Source organism: Pocillopora damicornis, chromosome 1 (assembly GCF_964200805.1).
Source record: "Pocillopora damicornis chromosome 1, jaPocDami1.2, whole genome shotgun sequence".
Lineage (NCBI taxonomy): Eukaryota > Metazoa > Cnidaria > Anthozoa > Scleractinia > Pocilloporidae > Pocillopora > Pocillopora damicornis.
This window is the reverse complement of record NC_142670.1, coordinates 10,977,501-11,003,456: the sequence shown is the minus strand read 5'-3', so window position 1 is coordinate 11,003,456 and position 25,956 is coordinate 10,977,501. Positions and strand designations below refer to the sequence as shown.

The 25,956-nt window shown below is 37.2% G+C and overlaps 2 protein-coding genes across 16 annotated transcripts in view; one reads left to right on the top strand and one right to left on the bottom strand.

Moving 5' to 3' along the window:
* Positions 1-1,428: 1,428 nt before the first annotated feature.
* Positions 1,429-13,243, top strand: LOC149051942 (uncharacterized). The gene is made up of 11 exons (XM_089206644.1): positions 1,429-2,233; positions 3,345-3,731; positions 4,201-4,884; positions 5,524-5,623; positions 6,139-6,388; positions 6,847-7,650; positions 7,961-9,194; positions 9,382-9,477; positions 10,293-10,543; positions 11,103-11,370; positions 12,861-13,243. Exons 1-11 carry the CDS (start codon positions 1,444-1,446, stop codon positions 12,863-12,865), a joined length of 4,869 nt encoding a protein of 1,622 aa, XP_089062770.1. The 5' UTR covers positions 1,429-1,443; the 3' UTR covers positions 12,866-13,243.
* A 1,758-nt stretch (positions 13,244-15,001) lies between these two features.
* The window catches only part of LOC113683152 (uncharacterized), a 230,415-nt gene continuing 219,460 nt past the window's right edge, over positions 15,002-25,956 (bottom strand). For 9 of the 15 annotated variants that reach the window (XR_016186324.1, XR_016186312.1, XR_016186270.1 and 6 more), the window contains one exon: positions 15,257-15,554. Coding sequence is in view for 3 of the 15 variants with exons in the window: in XM_089204746.1 (XP_089060872.1) it covers positions 15,401-15,554 (154 nt within the window). In the remaining 12 variants the exon portion in view is untranslated. Of the gene's footprint in view, positions 15,555-17,614; positions 17,714-17,926; positions 18,040-25,956 lie in introns of all 15 variants that reach the window. The other 6 variants (XR_016186121.1, XR_016186126.1, XR_016186263.1 and 3 more) reach the window with 6 other exon arrangements.

The following is a 25,956-nucleotide window of genomic DNA, read 5'->3' as shown; positions in this document are numbered from 1 at the left end:
ATTGGATCAACTAATAATCCTCTAACTGATATTTTCCTTTGTTCACATCACTTAAAATATCTGCTTGATGTTGTGTTAATATTTTGTAAGGAGAATTCCTGTATTGGTCATTCATGCAAGGTGAAGGGTTGAATAAATATGTTATACATGAGTTTTGATGTTGGTTAATGATTGCAGTGGTAAAATTTTAACTTGAATTCATTTTGCTGAAAATTAAATATTCAAGAAGCCAGGCACAATTTTTAAAGTTTTGGAGACAGTCCCTGATAGATTTGTTAATTAATGAATGATCTTAATTTATTTTACAGTCAACTCTCTGCTAATGGACACTCTCGTAAGTGGCCAGTTCTAATTATCGACACTTTTTTCAATTCCTCATTTTTCTGCTTAGTACCAAGTGAGTTCTTAATCACTATCCTCAGTTAATTGATATAAACTTTTTCTTTTCACATTCCCTTCTTAGTTAAGCTTTTATTGATGAACATGAATAAGAGAATAAAACCAGTTTTCTCTACTCTTTGTTATTTTTTTATTTCATCAACAGTATTCAATACATAACATAATGAGTACAGCAACTATGGGTGATTTGGATGATATTTCATGCAAAACATGTCTTCAATTGAAAATTGTAATCTTAAAACCATCATGCTGCTAGACAAACTCTGTAAAAAAAAAAAGCAAACAAAACAAAGAGCTCTCATTCTGATTATTTTGGTATCAAAACAGTGAATATGTCAGTGAGAAGGACTTATCCAATCAGTCTTTATTAAATGACTAGGACCATTTTCTGATGAATTCACTCTGTTAACTGCAAGTAAAAATAGCTTACAGAGGATAAAATCAAACAACAGGTCTGAAAATTAGCAACTTGGTCTGATATCTACAGCTTAGAAATCATTCATGCTTCGGTTTATTTACAACTGTCTTAGGTTATCACATGAAAACAAAACCAACCATAGATTTGCCCTAATTATTTTTTTCCTGTTGGATATTAATTTTGAAATGGAAGTAGTAATTCGTATGATTTTGGAAAAACAGCTTGGAAAACTCAGTGTATTTAAATTCAAATATCTTTCTTGTTCATAATTGCCTTTTCGTTAACATCTATAATTCAAGCAATTGTTTATGAACACAAAAATTATACAATTAGATTTAAGTTGAAATGTTTCTGATGAATATAAATAACTCAAGACCCTTTACGCATAAGCATCCGGTCCTTTACTCAAAATGTTTAAAAGAACACTGAAGGGTGGATGGTTTCCAAAGATAATGTATTACGAGGAATAAATCATTACCTTGGTTCAGTAGATGTTAAATCATAAACCTCATTCTTGCCAATTTTTGGTTCGATTGTTATTATAAATGCCACAAGAAAGTTAGTTCAAGTTACTCACCTTTAATGACAGCTTGTTTTTTTCGTTCTGACAGTTACATTACTAAGACATGGATTCCCATATTTCTAAAGAAAAGCTGAGAAGTAAGATTGTAACAGATCGTTTCGGAAGAAAAACATTAAATCTGTCAGAGTGGGATTTGCTGGAACTGCCTGAAGCGGTGTTGGAATTAACTGAGTTGCACGAACTTGACCTGTCAGAGAATAAACTTAAAACAATACCTGAAAATGTTGGAAAACTAAATAATATTATGGAACTTAATGTAAGAGGAAACCAGCTGTCCATATTCCCTGCAAGTTTGACACAGCTGAAGAAACTCAAAGTGCTGAAGATCTCACATAACAAACTAACCACCATCTCTGATGCTATTGGTGAGATGGTGGCACTGGAGGTACTGGTACTGAGTTACAACCAGTTGACTGTGTTGAGTCCAGCTATAAAACAGCTGAAGAAACTCGAAGTGCTGAACATCTCACATAACAAACTAACCACCATCTCTGATGCTATTGGTGAGATGGTGGCACTGGAGGGACTGGATCTGAGTTACAACCAGTTGACTGTGTTGAGTCCAGCTATAAAACAGCTGAAGAAACTCGAATTGCTGCTCATCTCACATAACAAACTAACCACCATCTCTGATGCTATTGGTGAGATGGTGGCACTGGAGGGACTGGATCTGAGTTACAACCAGTTGACTGTGTTGAGTCCAGCTATAAAACAGCTGAAGAAACTCAAATCGTTGTTTGTAAATGGGAATCCTTTTACAGTTGAAGGAACGAGAAGTGTTTTGGAGCTAGAAGATAGAGGAATAATTGACCGAGTATATTCAGATCTCCAAGGTGAGTAAAGGAAATTTCTGTTCACATTATTGTTGTGACGTGTGCATTTACTAAATTGGTTCTAATGATTGACTTGCAAGTGGTTATTCTGCTTGTTACTGATTATTACAGGTGGCTGGCGATAGTTAAACTGTAAATACTGTCACAGTTTTTGTGTGGTTTAACAAAGTTGGCATCACTTGAGAAATACATGACATTTGTAATGGAAGTTTTTGTTCTAATATTGAAAAGCTTTATTTTAACAATTTGGCTGACATTGAAATTTAAGTTCATCAATAAGGAAATATGATTTGATGTGGAATCAAGAGAGTAAATGTTATTACAAATCATTCTACGCAGTTAGGAATTATTGTTTTGAGTTTTCTTTCTATTGGAATGGAATTACGAAATGATAAAATGTATCCCAAGTTAATTCACTGTTAGGAATTTTTTTTTTATTTTTGCTTTCCATTTGGTTAATTTGAAGTGTTTAAAAATTTAGTAACTTGTGGCTTATCAAACACAATTCATAAACTAATGTGATTAAATTTTGTGAATTAAGTTATAGGCATATAGCTTGAATTTGTCATTAGCATGACTGAATCCTGATTATTATTTCCATAGAATTTACACTGCAGGTGTTTTTTGTGTAATTATTTTTAAACTTACAGTTGTTACCCTTTGGAAATATGTGCTTTTTTTTTCGTACACAATCAATTAATTGGTTATTGACTCCTCACTACTCGGCAGAATTGATGTAAGTCCTTACCTCTCTCTTGTGTGATCAGTCACAATTGGTTCTAATTCTTATTGTTCTGAAACATTGAGTCAGTTTAGATTTGGTGTGCATGTTCTTAAACTCATCACTACATTTTATGCCAGAAGAATTATTATGGGTAACTTTTATGTAATAGTGGAATAAATGCATTAAGATCAGAAAAAAATAAACAATTTTGATGGTTAAGTTTATATATACCAACCTTTAACTCCAACATTATTCATGTTAGGCATTTATAGTTGTTGATTTGTCAACCTTTACCTTTAGTTTGCTTTCTTTTTCAATTAATTTTTAGAAATTTATCAATGCGCAAACTACCTTTTTCTTTGTGTTGTTAAAACTCTTTCTTATTAGGCCCAATGAGAGAGAGACTTAAAGCACAGCTGGCTTATGAAAGGGCTTTGCAAGATGGATATGTCATGGTTTACCGTGGCAGAATATTACTCATTGGTCAGGATCGAGCAGGTAAAACCAGTTTAAAGAAGAGTCTGCTAGGCCTTCCATTTGACTCTGAAGAACAGAGCACTGAGGGGATTGAAGTGGATCCTTCAAAGTGTGAAATTGATGTTGACCAAGCTGCAAGGAACTGGCAGTCCATTGGTGAGAATAAACCAGGACTATTGGAATGTTCTAAAGATGTGGCAAAGATTGTTGCAGAGAAAATTTTTACTCAAGAAGATCATCATGCTAGAAAAATGTCTATGCAGCAAGAAAAGCTGACACAAAAAGACTCAGATAAAAGTTCAAAAGAAGATTTTGAAAAAGATTCAGCCCACATATCACCTGCAGATTTGGAAAAGGGATCTTTAGGTAGTTACAAACATGGCAAAAAAAAGGTAATATCAGAATTTTAAAAATGTTCTTCACACACATGTCTAAGGCAGCTTTTTATGACAGTATAGTTTTAAATATTTAATGTGAAATGAAGATTATGTGAGCCTTAAAGTGAAGCAAAAATTAAAATTGTTCAATTTTTTTAACTGATTTTTTTTTACTCTGCAGTGGTCTTAGCCAAAAAACAGGGAACTGCTTGAAGTCTAAACAATAATTTCCCTCCCAGTACATGTACTCTCATTTTATCTAATTTACATCAAACTTTGACACAGTTATTTGAGATGTGTAATGAGTTTGCTGGTGAGACTGCATCAGTGTGGTACTGAGAGTAAATAATATCCCCTTATTTGATACTTTACTTAGGTTGAGGATTAAGGAGATTACCCATCAATAGGTGCTATGGACAACATTAGCATTGAACACTCAATGGACTGCATTTTAGATGAGCCTGAGGTAATTATTGATGTTGCTCAACCCCCTGATACTGAGAAGCATGTTCATCAGTGGTTGGAGTATCTCCAAGGCAAAGACATTGAAAGTGATTTATTCAAAGAAGAATCCTATCTTACAGTGGACATTTGGGACTTTTCAGGGCAGCACCTGTACTATGCCAGCCATCCTATCTTCTTATCACAGCGAGCACTGTACATATTGGTGCACAATCTCAGCAAGCCTTTGAATGCTGCAGCTGAGCCCTGCATGAGACAAGGGAGTAATGATGTGAAGTTGGAAAACCCTAACAATGAAACAAACATGGAGAATTTGCTGTCATGGCTGGCTACAGTACACAGTGTTGCCCTGGCAACTGATGACCCAGATGATGATGCACAACGTAGGCTTCCCTACCTCCGCCCCCCAGTGTTTATTGTTGGAACACATGCTGACAAACCAGTTGAAGAAATAGCAGTAATAAAGAAACAAATACAGGAGAGAATTTCTGGTATGGAATATGAGAAGCATGTGGTCAGACCCTTATTCTGCATTGACAACACTCAGAGACCAAACCTGACTGAGAAATCTAACCAGAAGATTCAAAGGCAAAGAGGAAAACATAAAAGAGGTAAAATATTTGATGTCTTAAATTGTATCCTTCATCATGTGTTACCTGCAGTAATTGATGGTTTTATAATTACTTACTAGCTTGTCTTTGCATCAATTCCAAGAGCACGTAAGTTGTGGCCAGCTTTTTTTTTTTCAATCAAAGGCCCACTTAGTAGACGGTTGGCAAACATTAAGCATTAAGAACAATTATTATCTGGCTCTCACATTTACATGTCATCCATCAGTGGTGTTGTCTGTCACTATAATTTTAAAAGGTTGGTAGACACACAGATTGTTGAAGTTGGAGTTGTAAGGGAAGGATACCACCCTGGTTAAGTGAGTTCAGGCTAATAGTGGAAGCTAGTTATAGTCGTGTTTTTTGTTACTTTTACTAGGTGCACTCTTCGTAGCTCTCAGCTTCTTTATATACCAGCATCACCATACTCAGGGGTCTATAAATTTTTGCTGACAGATCCATTAATGAGAGTTTGAAATAAAAAACAGAAGATGATTTGGGGAGTTGGAGAATTATCGTCTTAGCTATGTTGTCAGCTATAAAATATCTGCAATCACACATGTATGATACAAACTATTCTCCTTGTAAGCACAAATTTCTGTGTCACATTGTGCTTTTAATTCATTTTCTAAACATATCCAGCTGAGGAAGAAGGAAAAGCAGATGGAATAAAAGAATTGCAGAACAAAATCCTGGAGGTGTTGAGGCAGGAGCCTTATATGGGGGAGAAAATACCCATCAGGTAAAGGAAAGTAATATTTATCTGAGAAACCTCATTTCATGGACTTTGGGATCAATGTTTGACATGTATTCAAACAGTCATCAAAAGTTCTTCAAAGAGCAGTCAGTGTTTTTATAATAACTGTATATGCAGATACATGTATCTAAAGACAAAAATATTTTACCTCTACTAGTTTGAAGTTCATTAAAATACTTAAAACATCAGACTGTAAAAATACACAGCAGTTATATAAGTGCAAACAAACAAAACTCTTTTTAATTCATGACATTGTGACAATATTGTGCTTTTAAAAGGGTGTGGATATCTGATGGATATTTTAGAAGGCACAGCTCTTCGAATTGAGATTGCTTACGTGAAAAATATAACCATATTGGAATTTTCCTAAAGTTTGGAGAAAGCTAGACCAAGGAAATGGATGAGTTAACACTGGAAGACTGCAAATAAGTACATGACTGACTGAAGTTAATATCCAATTTTAAACCCTAAAACATTTTAATTATTCTGTTGCCTTCCAGATGGTTTTTGTTTGAAAAGGTGATTGAAGCTTTGGTGGCCAAACAGATTTATCACAGAAATCTGCAACAACTTGAGCATTATGCAAGGAAAGATTGTTTCATGAAAGATGCAAAAGAGTTTGAGTCCATGATCAGTTTTTACCATGGTCTGGGGATGATAATCAAACATCGCAGTACAGTTGTACTGAAGGCTCAGTGGTTGATTGATCTGTTCAAACAACTGATAACCATTCCACCTTTCAATAAACAGGTACGAAAAAAAAGTTCATTTTAGAAAGGCCTTACTTGGAAAATGTTTAATAATTTAAGTGAACAGAAAATGAGAATGATACTTTTGTTTAATATTTTGGTAACTTATGCAACAGCTGTGACTCTTTGATCTCCCAAGTTATTTCATGTACCTTTTGCAACTTTTCAGGTCATGGATTGATTTAGCCTTTTTCCTTTACAAGAGACTTGCATTGGTTTGCTACTGCTCACAATAATTGTATTTTTTTCACTTGCACTAAATAGCTTTTGTGGTGGTGAATAACAACTAATAATCATCTCTGAGCAGCCAAAGATACAAAATTGTCCATTGAGAGTGTAATTTCTTACCATTTCGGTACATTGATTGAAATAAAAGTTTTCTAGTTCTTTTACATATGCATGGGAAACATTCAGTAGACTTCTCTTATCTGTAATTTTTGTTATTTATGTATTTTGTAGAATGCTCGATATGCTAAGTACTGGTGGGAACTTGAAGGAAGTGGCATCCTTAGCATGGAACATGTTGATCATGTATTTTCCAGCTTTATTGGACAAAGAATCATCAAGGGAGACATTTTAGACATGATGGAGCAATTTGGCTTGATCGCTAAGTTCTCAGCTTCCCCAACCGATGAGAAGTACTTTGTACCAGCTCAGTTAAAGTCATCACCTGTAGAACTCAGTAAGATGGAACCATCATCAACTGATCCATGTCCATTGTATCTCCTCTTTGTCCATGGCTTTGTCCCTCATGGTCTCTTCTTGCAGCTTGTCTCGCGATCCATTCATTGGTGTTCAAAAACATGGGCCATGCATCAACCTCGCCTGTACCAAAATGGAGCATGGTTCATCATTGGGAAAGATATTCATGATTTTGTCCTCATATGCAAAACAGGATTTGTGAAGGTAATCTTGAGACAAAGAAAAGCACAAAGTCATCAGATTGAAGGACAGAACTCCGTCGAACTAGCAACTCTTGTTCGTGAATTTCTTGAAGACACCCTAAAGAATTTGTCACAAGAAATGCCATACCTGAGGGGACTGCAGTATAGGCTGTGTGTTGCATGTCCTTATTGTCATCCAGGGGTAGAAGAAACAGGTCGTGCATGCTCAGATCACGTGAAAACCACTTGCACACACAAGGACTGCTTCCATCTCATTGATGCAAACGAAGGTCGGCCGGACATCTGTACGCGAAAACTTTGCAATATGATAGAACCAGTTTGTGGATTGGAGAAATGGTTCTTGAAAAGAAGAAGCCAGGTATAATTAATTATAATGATCTCTCAAGCAAAAGTTTCTAGCCTCAGTTTCATCTTTTCTTTGCTCCCCTAATTAACTTGATGCTAATATCAATTGGGCTGTTATCACTGTTGAGAAAGGCAGCCCTGATAGATTGTCTTCAGTTTTAAATATAAGTCAGAGAATTTCTAACAAGATAAAATAATTTTTTAATTTTATCCTTTTTTGTTTTTCCTCGGTAAAGTTTTGATCAATAAAAATTTGTATAACCACATCCAAAGTTTTTTATTTATTTAATTATCATAATCTTATATGACCTTTTTTCCTTCAGGGTTTGTTCACGTCAAATGTAGCTGCTAAATCACATGATGAAGCAAGTGAAATCAATTCAATGAAGTCTGCCACAGCATTGAAGGTGACTCTCCTGGGAAGTGAGTGGAGTTCGTCAATGGGTGGCTTGTCCACCATCAACAGACAGCTTGCCATTCTGTTGGCCAAACACTCTGACGTGGATGTTACTCTCCTTGTCCCACAGTTCACCTGTTCTGAAGAAGAGAGGAGAATTGCTCGAATTCACAATGTATTCCTCAGAGAGGCACAACAACGTCCAGGCTATGACGACCCCCTTGACTGGCTGAGTGCTCCACCGAGAGATCTGGACATTGACATAGTACTGGGTCATGGAGCAAAGATTGGTAAACAAGCCCAATTTATTAGGGAATCGCACCAGTGCAAGTGGATACAGGTGGTGCACACTGCACCTGAAGAACTCGCAATACACAAAAACTATCCCAAGGCTATTTCCAAGGGTCAAGAGAAGAATTTAACGGAAGTGGCGTTGTGTGAGTTGGCAGATGCTGTGTTAACAGTTGGACTAAAGCTAACAGAGGCTTTCGCCGTTCAGCTCGGCTCATGCAAGAGTGAGGACGACATCCTTCAACTGACTCCTGGAACATTCCGTGAGTTCTCTGACGTAAAACAAGCCTCTAAGGAGCGTAACAAGTTCAAGGTACTGACGTTTGGCCGTGGTGACTCAGAGGACTTCAGCTTGAAGGGTTACGATATCTCTGCTAGAGCGATAACTGAACTAAAAGACAGGTCTTACTGTCTCATCTTCGTGGGTGCACCTGACAATGAACAGGATGAGGTAGCAGAGGATTTACTGAAGAGTGGAATTGATAAAAGCCAGCTGACCGTCCGAAAATTCGTGAACAGCAAGGAGAGCTTGAAAAAATTATTTTATGAAGTTGATCTCTGCATCATGCCCTCTAGAACAGAGGGGTTTGGTCTGACAGCATTAGAAGCGTTGTCTGCTGGTCTTCCCATTCTTGTCAGTGGAAACTCCGGATTTGGTGAAGCACTGTGCACTTTACCATCGGGCAAATCATTCGTGGTAGAGTCTGAGGACCCTGGGGAGTGGGCAAAGGCAATTGCTGGTGTCCGACAGAAGGAAAGATCAGATCGACTTCGAGATATTCGACAACTGAGGAGTTCATATGAAGAGAAATTTAGCTGGGAGAAGCAGTGTGACAGTCTTGTGGAGAAGATGTGGGACTTAGTCCATGGTGAGAATGTTTTAAATATCCTTCAAAAAGTGTTTTAGGGGGCTACTCGGCCTTCGGTCTCTTATTAACTGTGGCGGAAAGCACGAACACCTCGTATATAAAAGATGTTAAACATGAATAATAATTAGTTATTTTATCCTCTTGTTTACTGTGTTATTAAAACAAAAGTTTCTTTTTATCTTTTTAGCTTCTAAAAGACGAGACACAAGTTTTAGAGCTCGGCAGGTCGAATTTGTTGATACGTCGACCAAACAACTAACAGTGGATTCATTACTGACTCCAAGTGAGTAAAATAATTTTTTAACAAATGATAATTGATATCCGCAAAGAAGTACAGACAGGTTACGAGGAGATCCAGCAATTTTCTTTCCCTGACTTTTGACTTCAGGCCAGCTACGCTTCGTAAAAACTTAGTAAGGTATTTTTTACTTAGAAGACATGTTTTTACTTATACCACGACACTCTTATACAAAGAAATTCGATTTTTTTTACTTTCTGATCCGGACGGACGGCTTAGTTTTATTTATTTCGTTGAGTCATTTGAAGTTTTCATCCAATCGGAAACCACCAGAAATTGTCTGAAACAGGGAGACATGGGGAGGTGTTCTGCTTTTTCTCAAAACAAAAGCAAAGTTTAAATACTGTTTCTATCAAAACAAGTTTATGTTCTATTCATGATACAGTTGTGTTTCGAAACAATATTGAAGTAATAACATATTCATACGGTAGAGGAAATACATCAGTATATTTTTGAAGCCCGTACCTTTTTTCCCTGGATTCCTTTTTCCAGTTACACAGAAATGTCAGAGTGTAGACCTCGTGTTAATTTTTCTTCTCCGCTTCTTCTCTCTCGATCATCAGTGCATTCATTCTCGGGCAGATATCGAACTTAAAACGTGACTTAAATGACACTAAGAGCTTCCTTTTAAAGGTTGAGTTTTTGGACCAAACAGTGGAAGTTTGGTGGTTGAAGCCCTTCGTTTCCTTATTAACCTAAAAGTTTCCCTTAATAAGTTGAGGATTGTTATCTTCCAGCAGACGATTGTTTCGCTTCTTTCAATCATGCAGTTAGATTAATAAGAACTTTGTTTTTTCTAGGTGCTTTTGACCAAATCATCCAGAAGCTTCAGCAGATGCAACTCGATGCCAGCAAAGTCAAGAGCAGAACAGATCTATCACTGGGGTTGAGGAATATCGCATCAGACAGGGGCTTCAGAATATCTGACAATGAAGGAAATTGCATGTTCTATGCCTTGTCCGAACAACTGGCAATTGTTAAGGGAATCAAAATCCTACATGGCGAATTAAGAGAAACCTTGGTCCAGTACCTCAGGAATAACCCAAAACTTGTAAGTTGATATTAGTATGTCTAGCAGAGTATGTTACGCGATGTTATTTCAAGAGTATGACAGAGGTTTAGTGATAATACAGGCCACTTGGCCAACACCACGAGAACCTATCCCAGTGTTCACAGCGTGAAGTGACCACAAGTACTGTTACTCTTCCTGCGTGGACTGATGGTCTTTTTTTTTCAGGAGTTCCTTTACCAGCTTGTGCCCCTGGTGAAAAAGGGTACAAGGTACCTCTTAATGTGGTGTCTGAAGAAGCAGGCCACTGCAATTTTAGTCATTTGAATTTAATTTAGCTTCAAGAAAGTTCCATTTAAACCTGCATCAGAGAGCAGAATTCTAGTTATTCTTTAAATGATGGATCTTTGTTTTCCTGCTGTTTCCAAAGCGTTTTGGAATATACACGGACGTTTTGAAAGACGTTTCAATCAGAAAATTTGTTACTATGCAGTAAATTGCTAATTAAAGGTCGTCTCGTACCATTCTGATAAAATTACTCCCTGACTCGTACTCCACGCGCTCAAGTTTCTATCATTAATTCTTTTAATTCTTCCTACAGCCGGATGGAACAGATCTGTTCCACTTTGTACATGGACATCAAACGTGGACTGAATACCTAGTGCACATCGAACAAGATGGCGCTTGGGGTGATCACGTGATTCTGTGTGCCGCAGCAAACTACTTTGAAACGTGCATTCGTGTGGTCAGCAGTCTATCCCATAGCAATGATGTAATCATTACGCCACATTGTCCAGTTGACGAAAGCAAACCTCTTATGCTGGGACATATTCATGAGGTGCACTATGTCAGCCTTCGACCTGTGCAAGGTACAGCTCATTACATTATTCCAATTAAATGTAATTTCTAAGCTATAGTGATATTTGTTAGTTAGGATCCTTAATCTTCTTTTAAATACCGAGTTGACAACAGTTACCATTTTTAACTCGTGAATTGCGCGCATGCGCAAGAGCGAGTTATAGGTACGATGTGGGGAATAGCATTCGCTCGCTCGCTCGCTCGCTCGCTCGATTGGTCGATTCCTGTAAACTTTTTTTAGATTTTAGGCTTTTGAGTACATTTGATAGTTTTTGGCGAGCAATAAACAGACGAAATGGCGACCTTTGTTGCTAAGAATAGTGGTGGGGTGAAAAAGAAGCCAATGATAATCTTAAAAGAGTTTTTTTTTCGTTTTAGTTTCAACAAGCGGCGCCAGCGACTGGCAAGCATTCAAGGATTCACACTGAAATAACAACAACCTTCGTTTTTCATAAAATTGTATTTTACAATCCTTGAACTTGAAAACAATCCGAAGATTCATTGAAAATATCACTTACTGCGAAGCGCTCGGAGTTTACAGATGTTCAAAAGCTTTTTCTGTTATAGCGTGAGATTGAGGACAAAATTGATCATTACGTTTCGTCGCATGTGTTTTTCCTGTGTGAAGCAACAAAAGATGCCGGCGACTGACTAAATAACAAGTTAACACGAAAATCAAATAACACTTAGACAAACAATTTTAGCTACCGATTTTCAGTGAATTTTTAAAGAACAATTTTCTTGTAAGTTTCAAGACAATTTGAAGATTCAACATATATACAACGTACTAAAATGCGAAAATTACACACCACAAAATTGATAAATAGGCCTGAAATGAAATTCTATCTTGTTATTGATTATACGTTGCCTAGCACGTGACTTAAATCTACCCAGGCGGAGATCTAAAATGACGGTGGCAGACTTGGCTTAGTTATATCACTCAAAACTCGTTCCCGTTTGTCTCATTTGATAAAGAGGGAATCGTTAATGTTTTCATTAAGACAGTATTGCCTTGACTTTCTAATATTTACAACGAAAGACAGTAAATTTCACTTTTCACCCACATTTACTTCCAACCTTTTCTTTTGAACCAGAAACAAAAATGATAGACGTTTAAAACACATTACATCATCCACCTTGTTAAATGTAATAGCATGATCATTTCAATTGTAATGCCTTCTTGTCCCAACGTTACTTTGTTTCTTTGCTACATTAGCGAACACTGAACTACTGCTCGTACTCTAGATGACAATCAACCACAAAATTCCCTAAACCAGATAACATTAAACATAATCTCAAAAATCATGTGTCAATTCACGAGTTTGCTCACAGAGCACTTTGATTGTTGTTCGATTTGCTCATTTAACACGCATCATGAAGTTTGTGGTTTTCATATTTCATGCTTCATCGCTGGCTCCCATCTCAATAACCAAAGCAATTCATGCACTCTATTGTTCTCCCTTTCCGTTTAATCACAGTGTTCTGATTCTTGTGTTTACAGGTTAAAGTGGCAGGCCCTTCCAGTCACTTTGATCAGCCCTTGTGAAGAGCTCGGCCTTGCAGATTGACTTCACAGGCATAGGGACTATTGATGCAAATTGGACAACTAGAGCTTTCTTCAGTCGATTTTCCAATGTAAACTTTAAAATCTTAGATTTAATTAGAGTTTCCAAAAAATGTTTACAACAGAACAAGGACAATAAAAAGGCCCTATAATAAAAATTCCTCATAACAAATGGTTTTGAAATGTAATCGAAATAAGCTTTCAAGGGAGAGATAATACAAATATTAGGAAAAGATAACGTAGTAATATTCTCCAAAGTTGACAAATGTTTGAATTGGTGAAGAATGTGATAGCCGATAAAGGAACTACTTGCAAACCTATAAGAACTCCGCCAACGATTTCATTTTGTTTAATACTGTGCGATGTGGGAATTCTGATGAAATTTTACAACGCAACAGCAATTCATATCGTTCTCCTGATAGGACTGACTCAGCTGTTTAGATATTATGAGAATCCGTCAGTTATTTGCGGGCGAGGCTCTTCGCATATTTCTCGTCAAAACGAGTAAGGAACTTATCAGGATGCCAAAAGAGTGCATGCAAGCTCCTAAATAATCTTCTGATATTAATCTTCTGCTTTATTGCGAGTATCACTGCGACCATGTCTTTAGAAGTATCATCGCCAGGCAAGAGACGTCATCATATTTTATTGTTCGAGGAGTTGTCTCCGAAAAATCTCTTAATTGGATACGATATTCGAATCTACCTCGCTTTATTAACTGCTACAGGTGGATGTTTTAATTTTGGAAATACTTCATTCCATTTTTTTGGAAAGAAACGGTGTTTAACCCTTGAACTCCCTGAAGTGATTAACATTTAACTTCTCCCTTTAATATTCATACATTATTCAGCAAACAGGTGATGAGAATATTCAAACTTATCAGGTAGAAGCTGCTACCTTGATCTAGCACGAAATTCTCATAATTTATTAATGAGGACATGTGTAGCAGCTAGAGGGGAGAATTAACAATCAGATCTTGGGAGTGAAAGGGTTAACACCTTGTCTTCACGTAGCGCTTTACCCACAACTATATCATAGTCACAGCTTTTCCGTTCCATGTATAAGAACTTTCTCGCTTCCTGGACGAATTCCTCCAAAATATATCTGTGAAAGGAAAATTATCGGTTTAACCGAAAGCTCGATTTTTCTCGATGTGGCGCACACAAATCCCTACCGCTTTCTTGTTGTGTTTTAAAGGCAAAGAACAACGTTTTAAAAAAGAACGTGAAAGAACTTTTCACTAGATACACAACCGCTAACCTACTTAACTTAACCTAACCTACGTAACGTGCACAACTGAATATATTTTTACCGCTTGTTACATAACGTTGCGTGACGAAAGTTGATTACACTAAATTCTTCGGTCGAATTTCGATTGAATTTCTTGGGAAAATTCACTCACAGCGAAAGTTCCTTTTTTCGGCTGAGGCGTGAACTAAATGATTTTTAGATAACTGTAGAGCACTTTTACAAACGAGGAACTCAACAAGTCGAGAAGCGAGAGACGAATGATCTTCGGATATGTAATCGTGATATTCGCTTAATTAAAATAATCACTTTCTTGACAACAGAAATCAAATTTCCTTACTATCACGCGATCACGTGTTGAGGTCTTTACCTTACTTTACAGTTGCATTCCTCTGATCCCTATATCTGTTCAGAAGGTAAATCTGATTCCTTGTGTTTAACTTGGTGAGATCGTCGTCATTTTCATGATTGTCCGAAGATAAGTTAAACGGACAAATTTTCCTCAAAAAGGAAACCTGTTTGAGACTCTCAGTCAGTGGATTTGAGGCAAGCGAAGAACCGGGCGAGTTCAAGTCGATGGTCACGATTTCCTGATTCCACAGCAGCTCTTTCACTCCCTTCCATTAACCGAGAGCAAACAAAAATTAAGGCCAACATCAGCCCCGCTACCAAAACAAGAAAAGCGAGATGGGCTTATACCCGTAGGGTGGGGTGGGGGGGGGGGGTAAGTGTGCTTATAATTGTTTGTTTTTGTTGTTGCTGTTTTGTTCAAAGGTAGATGGGCCTTTAACAGTTCATTTAATAGTTCACAAACAAGCCACCAAACGATAAAACTTGACTTTTTCATGATCATATACCCTACACTCTTTTCAAAGCCAGATATTTCTGTGGTAGAACACATTCATGGTTCAACTACCCAACACATTGGCTTCTATTTCAGTTCTAAAATAAAGTCTCACATTTCAAAAGCTGGAAATGTACACAGGAAATGACATTAACATATGTGGGGTGACTAAAAATGGAATCATAGAATGGTCACCATTTTAGAATAAGCTTTATACTCAGTATGAGTAAGTCTAACACAGTTCACATTAGCCATAATTTGCTTTTAATTCATCCATTCTACCATGATGTTAGCTTTTCCAAGTACCTGAAAAAACAAAACAAATTTAAAAACTATAAAAATCGTGACACTCAAAATGAGCACAGGGACTTCCATAACATTCTTTTTAAGTTTCCACAAGCCTAAATGTCTCCTTACAACATTTTTTATCCCAGACAAAAAGTGAGTGGGTTCCCTGTGACATCTTCTGTTCCTGAACTTTGCAGCAACAGGTGCAGTTGTTCTCTCTTTTCAAGTCTCTACACTTAAATTTTCTTTGCCTGCAACAAAAATACATCATCAAACAAGAGGAAATCTTTAGTGAGATAAAAAATTAAAATAGTACATGATAAATTGCTTATTGATAAGAATTCCTATTTTACTAACATCTTGTCGCAGAGTAAACAAAAAGGCCAGGCACACCAGATTTTCTATAATTTGAACATTAACTTTCTCTAATCCTCAAACCCCAAATAGTTTAGGAGCTAATTTCTCCTTGAAATATCATCCTTAAATTAAACATTAAGGTCATGAGAATACAGGAAATGATCACTAACAAAAAAAAGCTCTTGATTGTTGAGCAAATTCTCCTTGTCAGAACACAGAGAAAAGTATGGAGAATATGCATATATATTGATGTTAGAGTGTAAAGGGTTAAAAACAGACAATAGGGAATGCATGTGTATAGATTAAGGATTCTAGAATATCATTGTGCTTCTATGATTTCCTTGGCTGACAGAGTGTTCTTGCAGGAATTGGCACATGTGAGCACAGGGGAGCAGATGGGAAATGTATATGTAACAGCATAAAAGTTACATGAGCATCATCTTCCAAATATGATGAATTTAGCTTCTGTTTTTCTATTGCTCAATTCAGCAAATCTAATTTATTGCACATGTATTTGTAAGGGAAATCCCATGAGCTCAAGTGCATCTCTGAATGCAAAGGCATCAGTGATGTTTACAAAGCTTTGGTAAATGAACTAACCATTGGAGTGTTTTATGGAAAACTTTTAAAACATATAATGAGTAGCCCTAAATAATGAGATGTAAGAGCTGTTTAATATGTTTTTATGTATGATATGTTCTAAACAAAACCTCATACAAATACTGCTCTTAGTACATTCCTGGTGCACATTTCTCAAAACATTTTCAACCAGTTGGAAAATGCCTTAAGATAATTATATTGTTTGATTTGATCATTCATTAGAATGCAGAGGAGGATGGACACATCAAATTTTAATGTTTTCTTTTAACTACTAAAAAGTTTATTGTTGTTTAGTTATCTTTAACCCTTTAACTCCCAGAAGTGATTGACATGTAACTTCTCCCTAAAAAATCCATTCATCATCTAGCAAAGAGGTAAGGAGAATACTTAAACTTATCAGGTAGAGGTTGTTTTCTTGATTTAACACCAAATTCTTGTAACTTATTTAAAAGGAAATGTGTAGCAGCTAGAGGGGAGAATTAACAATCAGATCTTGGAAGTGAAAGGGTTAAAAGCTTTAATTTCAAGCCAGTGTGTAGTATGGAAATCCTGTATTGAACTTAATAAGTTATTTTTCAATTCATTCACAATAGAATAATCAGGAATGAAACATTTTGTTTCAGTATACAGTGATTATTATTACATTATTTTAGAAAGGTAATATTTGCATTTTAGTAGAAAAAGCAGAGCAGTTCTATGTCTGAGTGACTTGCTGTAGTCTCTTATTTATCTTCAGTCCCTAATTTTTGCTGATGACTGTTAATTAAAATCAGGAGGAAAATAATAAAAAGAGACACAGACATTTGACAAGGAAAAGTTAAACCCCATCCCTCTCTCACTGTAGGACAGTACCCACTGATAAAAGGATGAACCTGATTAATTCTGATTAAAGCTGACTAATTTGAGAGTATAAGAGTTAGTTTGAGAGTACATGTTTAAGTATGTAAGTACTACAAATTCTTTTGCAATTGTTTAAAATCATGATGTTATACCTCCCAACTCAAAAGCCATTTTTTATTTGACCCTAATTGTTCCCTTTGGCTTCAGTTCAAGGAACATTCAAGAGTCTTGGGAAAAGAAAACTCACTGTATCCCTTGAAACCAGTTATTAACTGCTTATGTTTAACAAAGTTTGAACTGAAACAAACTCTGGACAAGTATGGCAAAGAATATGTTGCATGAAAAAGCAAAGGCTTTCTTTTTTATCACCCCACTCTCTGAAAGGACACTTTTATGCCCCCCTTTGACTATCTTGTCATGATTATTAAGTTTGTGGTTTAAAATCTAACATGACATCCAAGCTAATTAAACACAGAAAGAAAAGAGAGCCTGATAAGTCTGACAGAAAACTTACTGCTTGTCTTATACAGGCTTTAAGTGCTTGAAACTTCCTATCACAGGCATGCTTGGTAATGTTGTCTTTCTGGGACACACAGCTTCCATAAAGAAGGGCCTGAAAAAAAACAACAACAACAATTAAGAAAATAAAATACCTAAAAGAACTTGAAGACAAATTTTTGTTTGAGCATTGACCCTATAATTCCCAGGATCTAATTGTTAATTCTCCTCTCTAGCTGCTACACATTTCCTTGTAAATTAGTTGTAAGAATTTAGTGTTAGATCAAGATAAAAACTTCTACCTGATACATTTGAATACTCTCATTACCTGTTTGTTGGATAGTGAATGAATATTGTAGGGAGAAGTTACATGTGAATCACTTCTAGGAGTTAAAGGGTTAAAACAATCTCAGGCATATTCCCAGCAACACCTAAAACAAACTGAGTAAGGTTTTCAGTTGAGTGAGTCAACTCTCAGATCTTGGAGCTAAAAGGATCAAGATTTCAGGTAGTTAGTTAAGAGGAGACAATTTGGGACAGATTTGAATGCTATAAACACCTCCCCATTTAAATGTGTACTTCACCATTTTAATGTGTACTTGAAATTTTGGGTATCTTAGTTCCTGAATGAACCGATCAGATCTCAAATACATTTTTAATTAGTTCTTTGGGATATAAGTTACTGTGTCCACCAATCAGATTTGGTTTGTAATGTGAAACTTACTCTTCAGCAACTTAGTTCCTCAACAAACCAATGACATGGAAGAATATAGGTCAGGTCATTTCTAAATTAAGGTTTGCCTGTTTTATTTCTGTCAACAACAAATAAAACAGACAACAATAGATAGGGCATTTCTGCTTTAAGAGCAGTAATGTTTCACCATAAATTGGATGCTATCTGTACTAAATTATCCTTCTTCGAGGTTGTATTATTTTTATTAGCGCTAGACGCGTAGAAGCTTTTTGTAAAGTTTTGTCACTGTTGTAATTTTGCGGTTAAAAAAACCAGTTACATTCAGTGTATTTCACCTTAGAAATATATCGAATACTCTGTGGTTAACACAGCAATGGAAACGCAACCGATTGCTTACAATTCCACAGAAATCGTTGACAGAAATCGTTGACAGAAATTGCCACCACGGTTTTGCCGCGCTCTTTATCAGCGCCCGAATACTAAGAAAGCGATCAAATGACCATTATCCTTTGTAAAGACTGTGAATTCATTTCCGGTGAACGTGCAAATAATCGTGTCCGCGTGATAAAAAAGAAAAAAATATCGCAACCTTTTTATGCTCGTAAACGTTCTTAAAAGCAAGAAGATTTGACAAGCTTTCCTGTCAAGAATGTGATAAAGACATTACAGTAATCGTGACACCGTAACACTTATTAGAAGGCAAGCAAGGACTTGACCTGTAGACGCACGAGAAACTTATCATCTTACTTTTCCGCCCTGTTTTGCTACAGGCAACGATTACGTTACAATTTTGGATTTTTGCACTGAATGTATGCTAAGTTGAAGCAAATCATGCTACTGAATTTAACCCAACTAATTACTACTGTATTTACGAGGAGAATTGATCAAATCTGTTTAACAAATTCCACATACAAATGCTATCATAATAAAAATTATCTTATGTGTTATAACAATCCAATGAAAGTAACTTACCGGACTTGAACGTCTTTTAAATCGCGAAATTTGCCATTCTCTATTCAGTTTCCATGCTGAGAAATTCAACTTTTCCAAATTCTAAGAAGAAATTACATTGTTACGAATGTAGTTTTCGCTTCCATCTTGCATACGATGTCTCAACTCGGAATTTACTCATTTCGCGCCATAATGTAATTTTGGCGGGGAATACACAAATAAATGCTGTTTGTCTCTGTGTTGTGTAAAAGTTCATTCCCAACAGATCAAGCCTTGTTTTGAAATACTTAGAACGCATTCAACGTTCAAGCAAGCGATCTAATGAAATTGATTTGACAGAAGAGAACATGGCTCGTTAGCCGACGCACTAGAGTACGATCTTGGAGGAGTTATCGATCGAACGCGATTTATTTCACGGGAATTCCTATTGTGACCACAGCTGTATTGTTTTCCTAAACCGCTAGCTGATTGGCCAAACCAGTAGCTAATTTCGTGGCTACGCGAGCCACAAACTACCACGAAGAATATTGATCAGCCAAACACCATGAAGTTTATTTCAACATAGTATTACACGAGCCTAGTACAGCACCTTTTGTCATGCAACAAGATATCCGTAGTTAATCGAGCCCACCGTGCCTTCTTGAGTTTTTAATTTTAGATTAGTGCAAATGAAAGCGTATTCCTTTCTTGAGTAGTAAGCTTTTTAAAAACTTCTAGGAAAATGAGACCTATTAAATCGAGAACTCGTTGTAGTATAATTCAAGTTGTTGCTAATGTTTAGCTGGCAACTTTCTGTTGATTCGCATTTCGTTCATCCTTGAAAATGTCATCTACTTCTTAGCGCCTAAATAATACAACACTCAGTTGTCCTCTTTCGCAATGCTTTTCATACCTTTCGTGTCTGCATGTAGTCGCTGATACAATGCGTACTAGGCTCAGCGAAATGTCAACATTTTCAAGATATCTTAACAACCGTCTAAAGAATCCTTGTTACTGTTTATGTTATCAGTATGAAACTTTGCTTCCGAGTCGCTGATCGTCTTCGAACAGCTTGAAGCTTACAGCGTGTGAGTCGGTGACTCGTTATATTATTACTTATGTCACATTATACTCGATCGTCCTCTTTCGAATATGTGGTCGATAAAATAGGTTGCATTAAGTTGACTGAAAAGCCATCTTCTTCAACACGTCTGAACAAACTTCAAAGGACTCAGTTTAATTCTTTGTTTTATCAGTACAAGATGTTGCCTTTTGGGTTGATGACCGTCTTCAAACAGCTCGAAGCGTGCCGAGTTTGAGTTAGTTAAAAATTATACATCGATAATATCATATTGTTCTCAATTGCCCTCGAAGTTTACTCAGGCGGAGTTAGTGAAGCGTGACCATGACAGTCATATAACAGTTAGTTGTCCACTTTCGCAACGCATTTTCTGTGGTCACGAAAAAAATCTGCTCAGCGAAATTTCAACATTTTCAAGATATCTTTACAACTGTCTAAAGAATCCTTTTTAATCTTCATTTTGATAGTGTGCCTCTTTGCTTCTGAGTAGAGGATTGCCTTCAAACAGCTCAAAGCTTACAATGTTTGAGTTAGTGAATCATTACATCATTAGTAATGTCACATTACAATCCGGTTGTCGTCTTTCGGGTCTGTGGTCAATAAAATGGTTTGCATTTAGCTGATCGAAATGATTCAGTCTATTTCTATATTTCACAAGTCGGCAACGTTGCCTCCAGGTTAATAATCGTCTTCAAACAGCTCGAAGCGTACAGGGTTTGAGTCAGATGATAATTATACATCGATAATGTCATGCTGTTCTCATTTGTCCTCTTTTTTGCAATGCTTTGCGAATCTGTGGTCGATACAACAATTTCCATTAGGGTTATCGAAACGCAACATACTTTAAGATCTCTTAACAAACGTCGAATGATTCAGTTTGATTCTTCATTTCAACAATGGGCAATGTTGCCTCTTATTGCCGGTCCTCTCAAGGAGCTCGAAGCCGTTACATGGCTTGAGTTAATAAATCGCAACATCCTCGCTTATTTCACATTACACTCAGTTGTCCTCTTTCTCAACGCTTTATGAAGCTTTGTCGATTAAATAATTGGCATTTAGTTCATCAAAATATAACGCACGTCACAAACGTCTTAAGTATCATCTAACTCTTCCGTTGGTATACACTTTTCCAACTGAGTTACGGGTCGCTCTTTAGGAGTTCGAACCATCTTCCTTCATTTTACTGGATTTTTGTTGTCAGAAAGAGACTTTGGACCGAGCTTGCCTGCCCCATTTTTACGGTCCGAAGGGTTTTTGTCTAGTTTTGTGTTCATTTGTTTTTGTGTGTGTGTGTGTGTGTGTGTGGGGATGTATTTGATTGTTTGCTTTTTCAAATAAAACGAGCAAGTTCTTTAAGAAACTGTGGTGCTGGGGTGGGGGGAAGGGGTTTAATAAGAAAGTTTGATTTTATCAACTGAGTTGATAATGTAACTACTTGGTTACCGTTTCTAAGACTATTTTCTAAAGCTGACGTCTCGAGGTGAAGCCGTTCGTCAGTCTTCATGGTCGTCCAAGGATTTTTTTCCACCCCAGTTATGTCCGAAAAAAAATATTTTGACGGGGTATTTAAGCAAAATGGGTAAAAGTTTCCCATGCGAGCGAATCACCATTTCGCCAAAGTGTATCTTTAGTGTGAGGTACTTAACCAGGGTAATTCATTTTGCTGTCGTTCGTTTCGAATGCGTAAGCCGCACAACAAGGAGTCATTTTTGGAGATATAGAAATTTCCCCATACGGATGGGTTGTTTCTCTTTTAAGATGACGTCTTAAAGTTTGCGAAACAACTCTTTCTTTAGTTCGTTGCCGTTTTTGGCAAAAGACAGATACGAGTTGTTTGAGGGAGATTACGCCGTTCCTCATGATTTATGCGCACCTTTATGGTCGATGACGTGTATTCTCATTATTAAAGTATTGAAGCCTCCCACTGACGCTTATGGTACAGGCTGTAAAGTCAGTTAATTCACTACCAGGTGATCATTCGAGTTTTTCGAAGGTGCGTAAGCCTATTTGAATATCCATTTAGTTGTACCGATTTACCTTTCTGTAAGATCATGTCTAATTAAGAAATTTTACGTTCCATTTTTGGCATCTACAGGTACTGCAACACCATCTGAAAGTCTGCCACGCCATCAAGTCCCACAGTTCTGGCCTTTGGTAGATGTTGTCGGGGTGTAATGTACATTCGGCCCTAACATCTTCAATTGCAACTTCTGCAATAAGGGTCTAAAAGTGAAGAGTCCGTGAGGCCTACGCGATATCATGATGGGTTAGGGTTAGGGTGATAAGCTTAGGGATAGGGTTAGGATGATATGGTTAGGATTAGGATCATGACACCACGATGTTTGCTTTTGCTTTTTTATAAAATGTGTGCGATGTTGTAAGATCCACTTCTAGTTTCATTTTTTTTTAAGATAGAAACTTTAACGAATCTAACCTATCGTGTAGGTGACTTATCCGCTCTCCGTAGGAAATGGCGGCTCGGAATGTAGAACGTAGGCCTACGGGCCTATCGGCTGGCCTCTTCGGTGGCCACAAAGGGAATCAAATACAGCTGATTCTTGTTCACGTGGGGAATAAAAAGTAACAGAAACCGAGTTTGGGGGAAAAAAGCATATTGTAGAGTGAGCCAAATATATAGCAAGTCTCAAGGGGTGGATAAAGAAAGTAAAGAAATTAGTATGTTAATCAGTTGGGGTATGACATCATGGTATAGACAAAACTGTCTTTGGCCCGACATGATTAAGATACTAATTTCTTTCAAAGAACAAGAATCAGCTGTATTTGATTCCCTTCATGGCCAGTGGCACAGCCAGCCGAAAGGCCCGTAGGCCTACGTTCTACATTCCGAGCCGCCGTTTTCTACGGGGATCAGATAAGTCACCTACGCGATAGATTGGGTTCGTTAAAATTGCTATACTAAAAATAATGAAACTAGAAGTGGATCTTACAACATCGCACACATTTCACAAAACAACAAAAGCAAACATGATAAAATTATGATCCTAATCCTAACCATATCACCCTAACCCTATCCCTAAGCTTATCACCCTAACCCTAACCTTATCACTTTAAACCTAGCCCATCATGATATCGCGTAGGCCTCACGGACTCTTCACTTTTAGACCCTTATTGCAGAAGTTACAATTGAAGATGTTAGGGCCGAATGTACATTACACCCCGACAACATCTACCAAAGGCCAGAACTGTGGGACTTGATGGCGTGGCATATTTTCAGATGGTGTTGCAGTACCTGTAGATGCCAAAAATGGAACGTAAAATTTCTTAATTAGACATGATCTTACAGAAAGGTAAATCGGTACAACTAAATGGATATTCAAATAGGCTTACGCACCTTCGAAAAACTCGAATGATCACCTGGTAGTGAATTAACTGACTTTACAGCCTGTACCATAAGCGTCAGTGGGAGGCTTCAGTACTTTAATAATGAGAATACACGTCATCGACCATAAAGGTGCGCATAAATCATGAGGAACGGCGTAATCTCCCTCAAACAACTGGTATCTGTCTTTTGCCAAAAACGGCAACGAATTAGAGAAAGAGTTGTTTCGCAAACTTTAAGACGTCATCTTAAAAGAGAAACAACCCATCCGTATGGGGAAATTTCCATATCTCCAAAAATGACTCCTTGTTGTGCGGCTTACGCATTCGAAACGAACGACAGCAAAATGAATTACCCTGGTTAAGTACCTCACACTAAAGATACACTTTGGCGAAATGGTGATTCGCTCGCATGGGAAACTTTTACCCATTTTGCTTAAATACCCCGTCAAAATATTTTTTTCGGACATAACTGGGGTGGAAAAAAATCCTTGGACGACCATGAAGACTGACGAACGGCTTCACCTCGAGACGTCAGCTTTAGAAAATAGTCTTAGAAACGGTAACCAAGTAGTTACATTATCAACTCAGTTGATAAAATCAAACTTTCTTATTAAACCCCTTCCCCCCCCCCCACCCCACCCCAGCACCACAGTTTCTTAAAGAACTTGCTCGTTTTATTTGCAAAAGCAAACAATCAAATACATCCCCACACACACACACACACACACACAAAAACAAATGAACACAAAACTAGACAAAAACCCTTCGGACCGTAAAAATGGGGCAGGCAAGCTCGGTCCAAAGTCTCTTTCTGACAACAAAAATCCAGTAAAATGAAGGAAGATGGTTCGAACTCCTAAAGAGCGACCCGTAACTCAGTTGGAAAAGTGTATACCAACGGAAGAGTTAGATGATACTTAAGACGTTTGTGACGTGCGTTATATTTTGATGAACTAAATGCCAATTATTTAATCGACAAAGCTTCATAAAGCGTTGAGAAAGAGGACAACTGAGTGTAATGTGAAATAAGCGAGGATGTTGCGATTTATTAACTCAAGCCATGTAACGGCTTCGAGCTCCTTGAGAGGACCAGCAATAAGAGGCAACATTGCCCATTGTTGAAATGAAGAATCAAACTGAATCATTCGACGTTTGTTAAGAGATCTTAAAGTATGTTGCGTTTCGATAACCTTAATGGAAATTGTTGTATCGACCACAGATTCGCAAAGCATTGCAAAAAAGAGGACAAATGAGAACAGCATGACATTATCGATGTATAATTATCATCTGACTCAAACCCTGTACGCTTCGAGCTGTTTGAAGACGATTATTAACCTGGAGGCAACATTGCCGACTTGTGAAATATAGAAATAGACTGAATCATTTCGATCAGCTAAATGCAAACCATTTTATTGACCACAGACCCGAAAGACGACAACCGGATTGTAATGTGACATTACTAATGATGTAATGATTCACTAACTCAAACACTGTAAGCTTTGAGCTGTTTGAAGGCAATCCTCTACTCAGAAGCAAAGAGGCACACTATCAAAATGAAGATTAAAAAGGATTCTTTAGACAGTTGTAAAGATATCTTGAAAATGTTGAAATTTCGCTGAGCAGATTTTTTTCGTGACCACAGAAAATGCGTTGCGAAAGTGGACAACTAACTGTTATATGACTGTCATGGTCACGCTTCACTAACTCCGCCTGAGTAAACTTCGAGGGCAATTGAGAACAATATGATATTATCGATGTATAATTTTTAACTAACTCAAACTCGGCACGCTTCGAGCTGTTTGAAGACGGTCATCAACCCAAAAGGCAACATCTTGTACTGATAAAACAAAGAATTAAACTGAGTCCTTTGAAGTTTGTTCAGACGTGTTGAAGAAGATGGCTTTTCAGTCAACTTAATGCAACCTATTTTATCGACCACATATTCGAAAGAGGACGATCGAGTATAATGTGACATAAGTAATAATATAACGAGTCACCGACTCACACGCTGTAAGCTTCAAGCTGTTCGAAGACGATCAGCGACTCGGAAGCAAAGTTTCATACTGATAACATAAACAGTAACAAGGATTCTTTAGACGGTTGTTAAGATATCTTGAAAATGTTGACATTTCGCTGAGCCTAGTACGCATTGTATCAGCGACTACATGCAGACACGAAAGGTATGAAAAGCATTGCGAAAGAGGACAACTGAGTGTTGTATTATTTAGGCGCTAAGAAGTAGATGACATTTTCAAGGATGAACGAAATGCGAATCAACAGAAAGTTGCCAGCTAAACATTAGCAACAACTT

Excerpts from the sequence above, each read along its gene's own strand:
- LOC149051942 (XM_089206644.1), top strand. The coding sequence starts at position 1,444 with ATGGATTCCCATATTTCTAAAGAAAAGCTGAGAAGTAAGATTGTAACA. Across the intron at positions 5,624-6,138 it reads GGGGAGAAAATACCCATCAG|ATGGTTTTTGTTTGAAAAGG; the intron begins GTAAAGGAAAGT and ends GTTGCCTTCCAG. Across the intron at positions 9,478-10,292 it reads GGATTCATTACTGACTCCAA|GTGCTTTTGACCAAATCATC; the intron begins GTGAGTAAAATA and ends TGTTTTTTCTAG.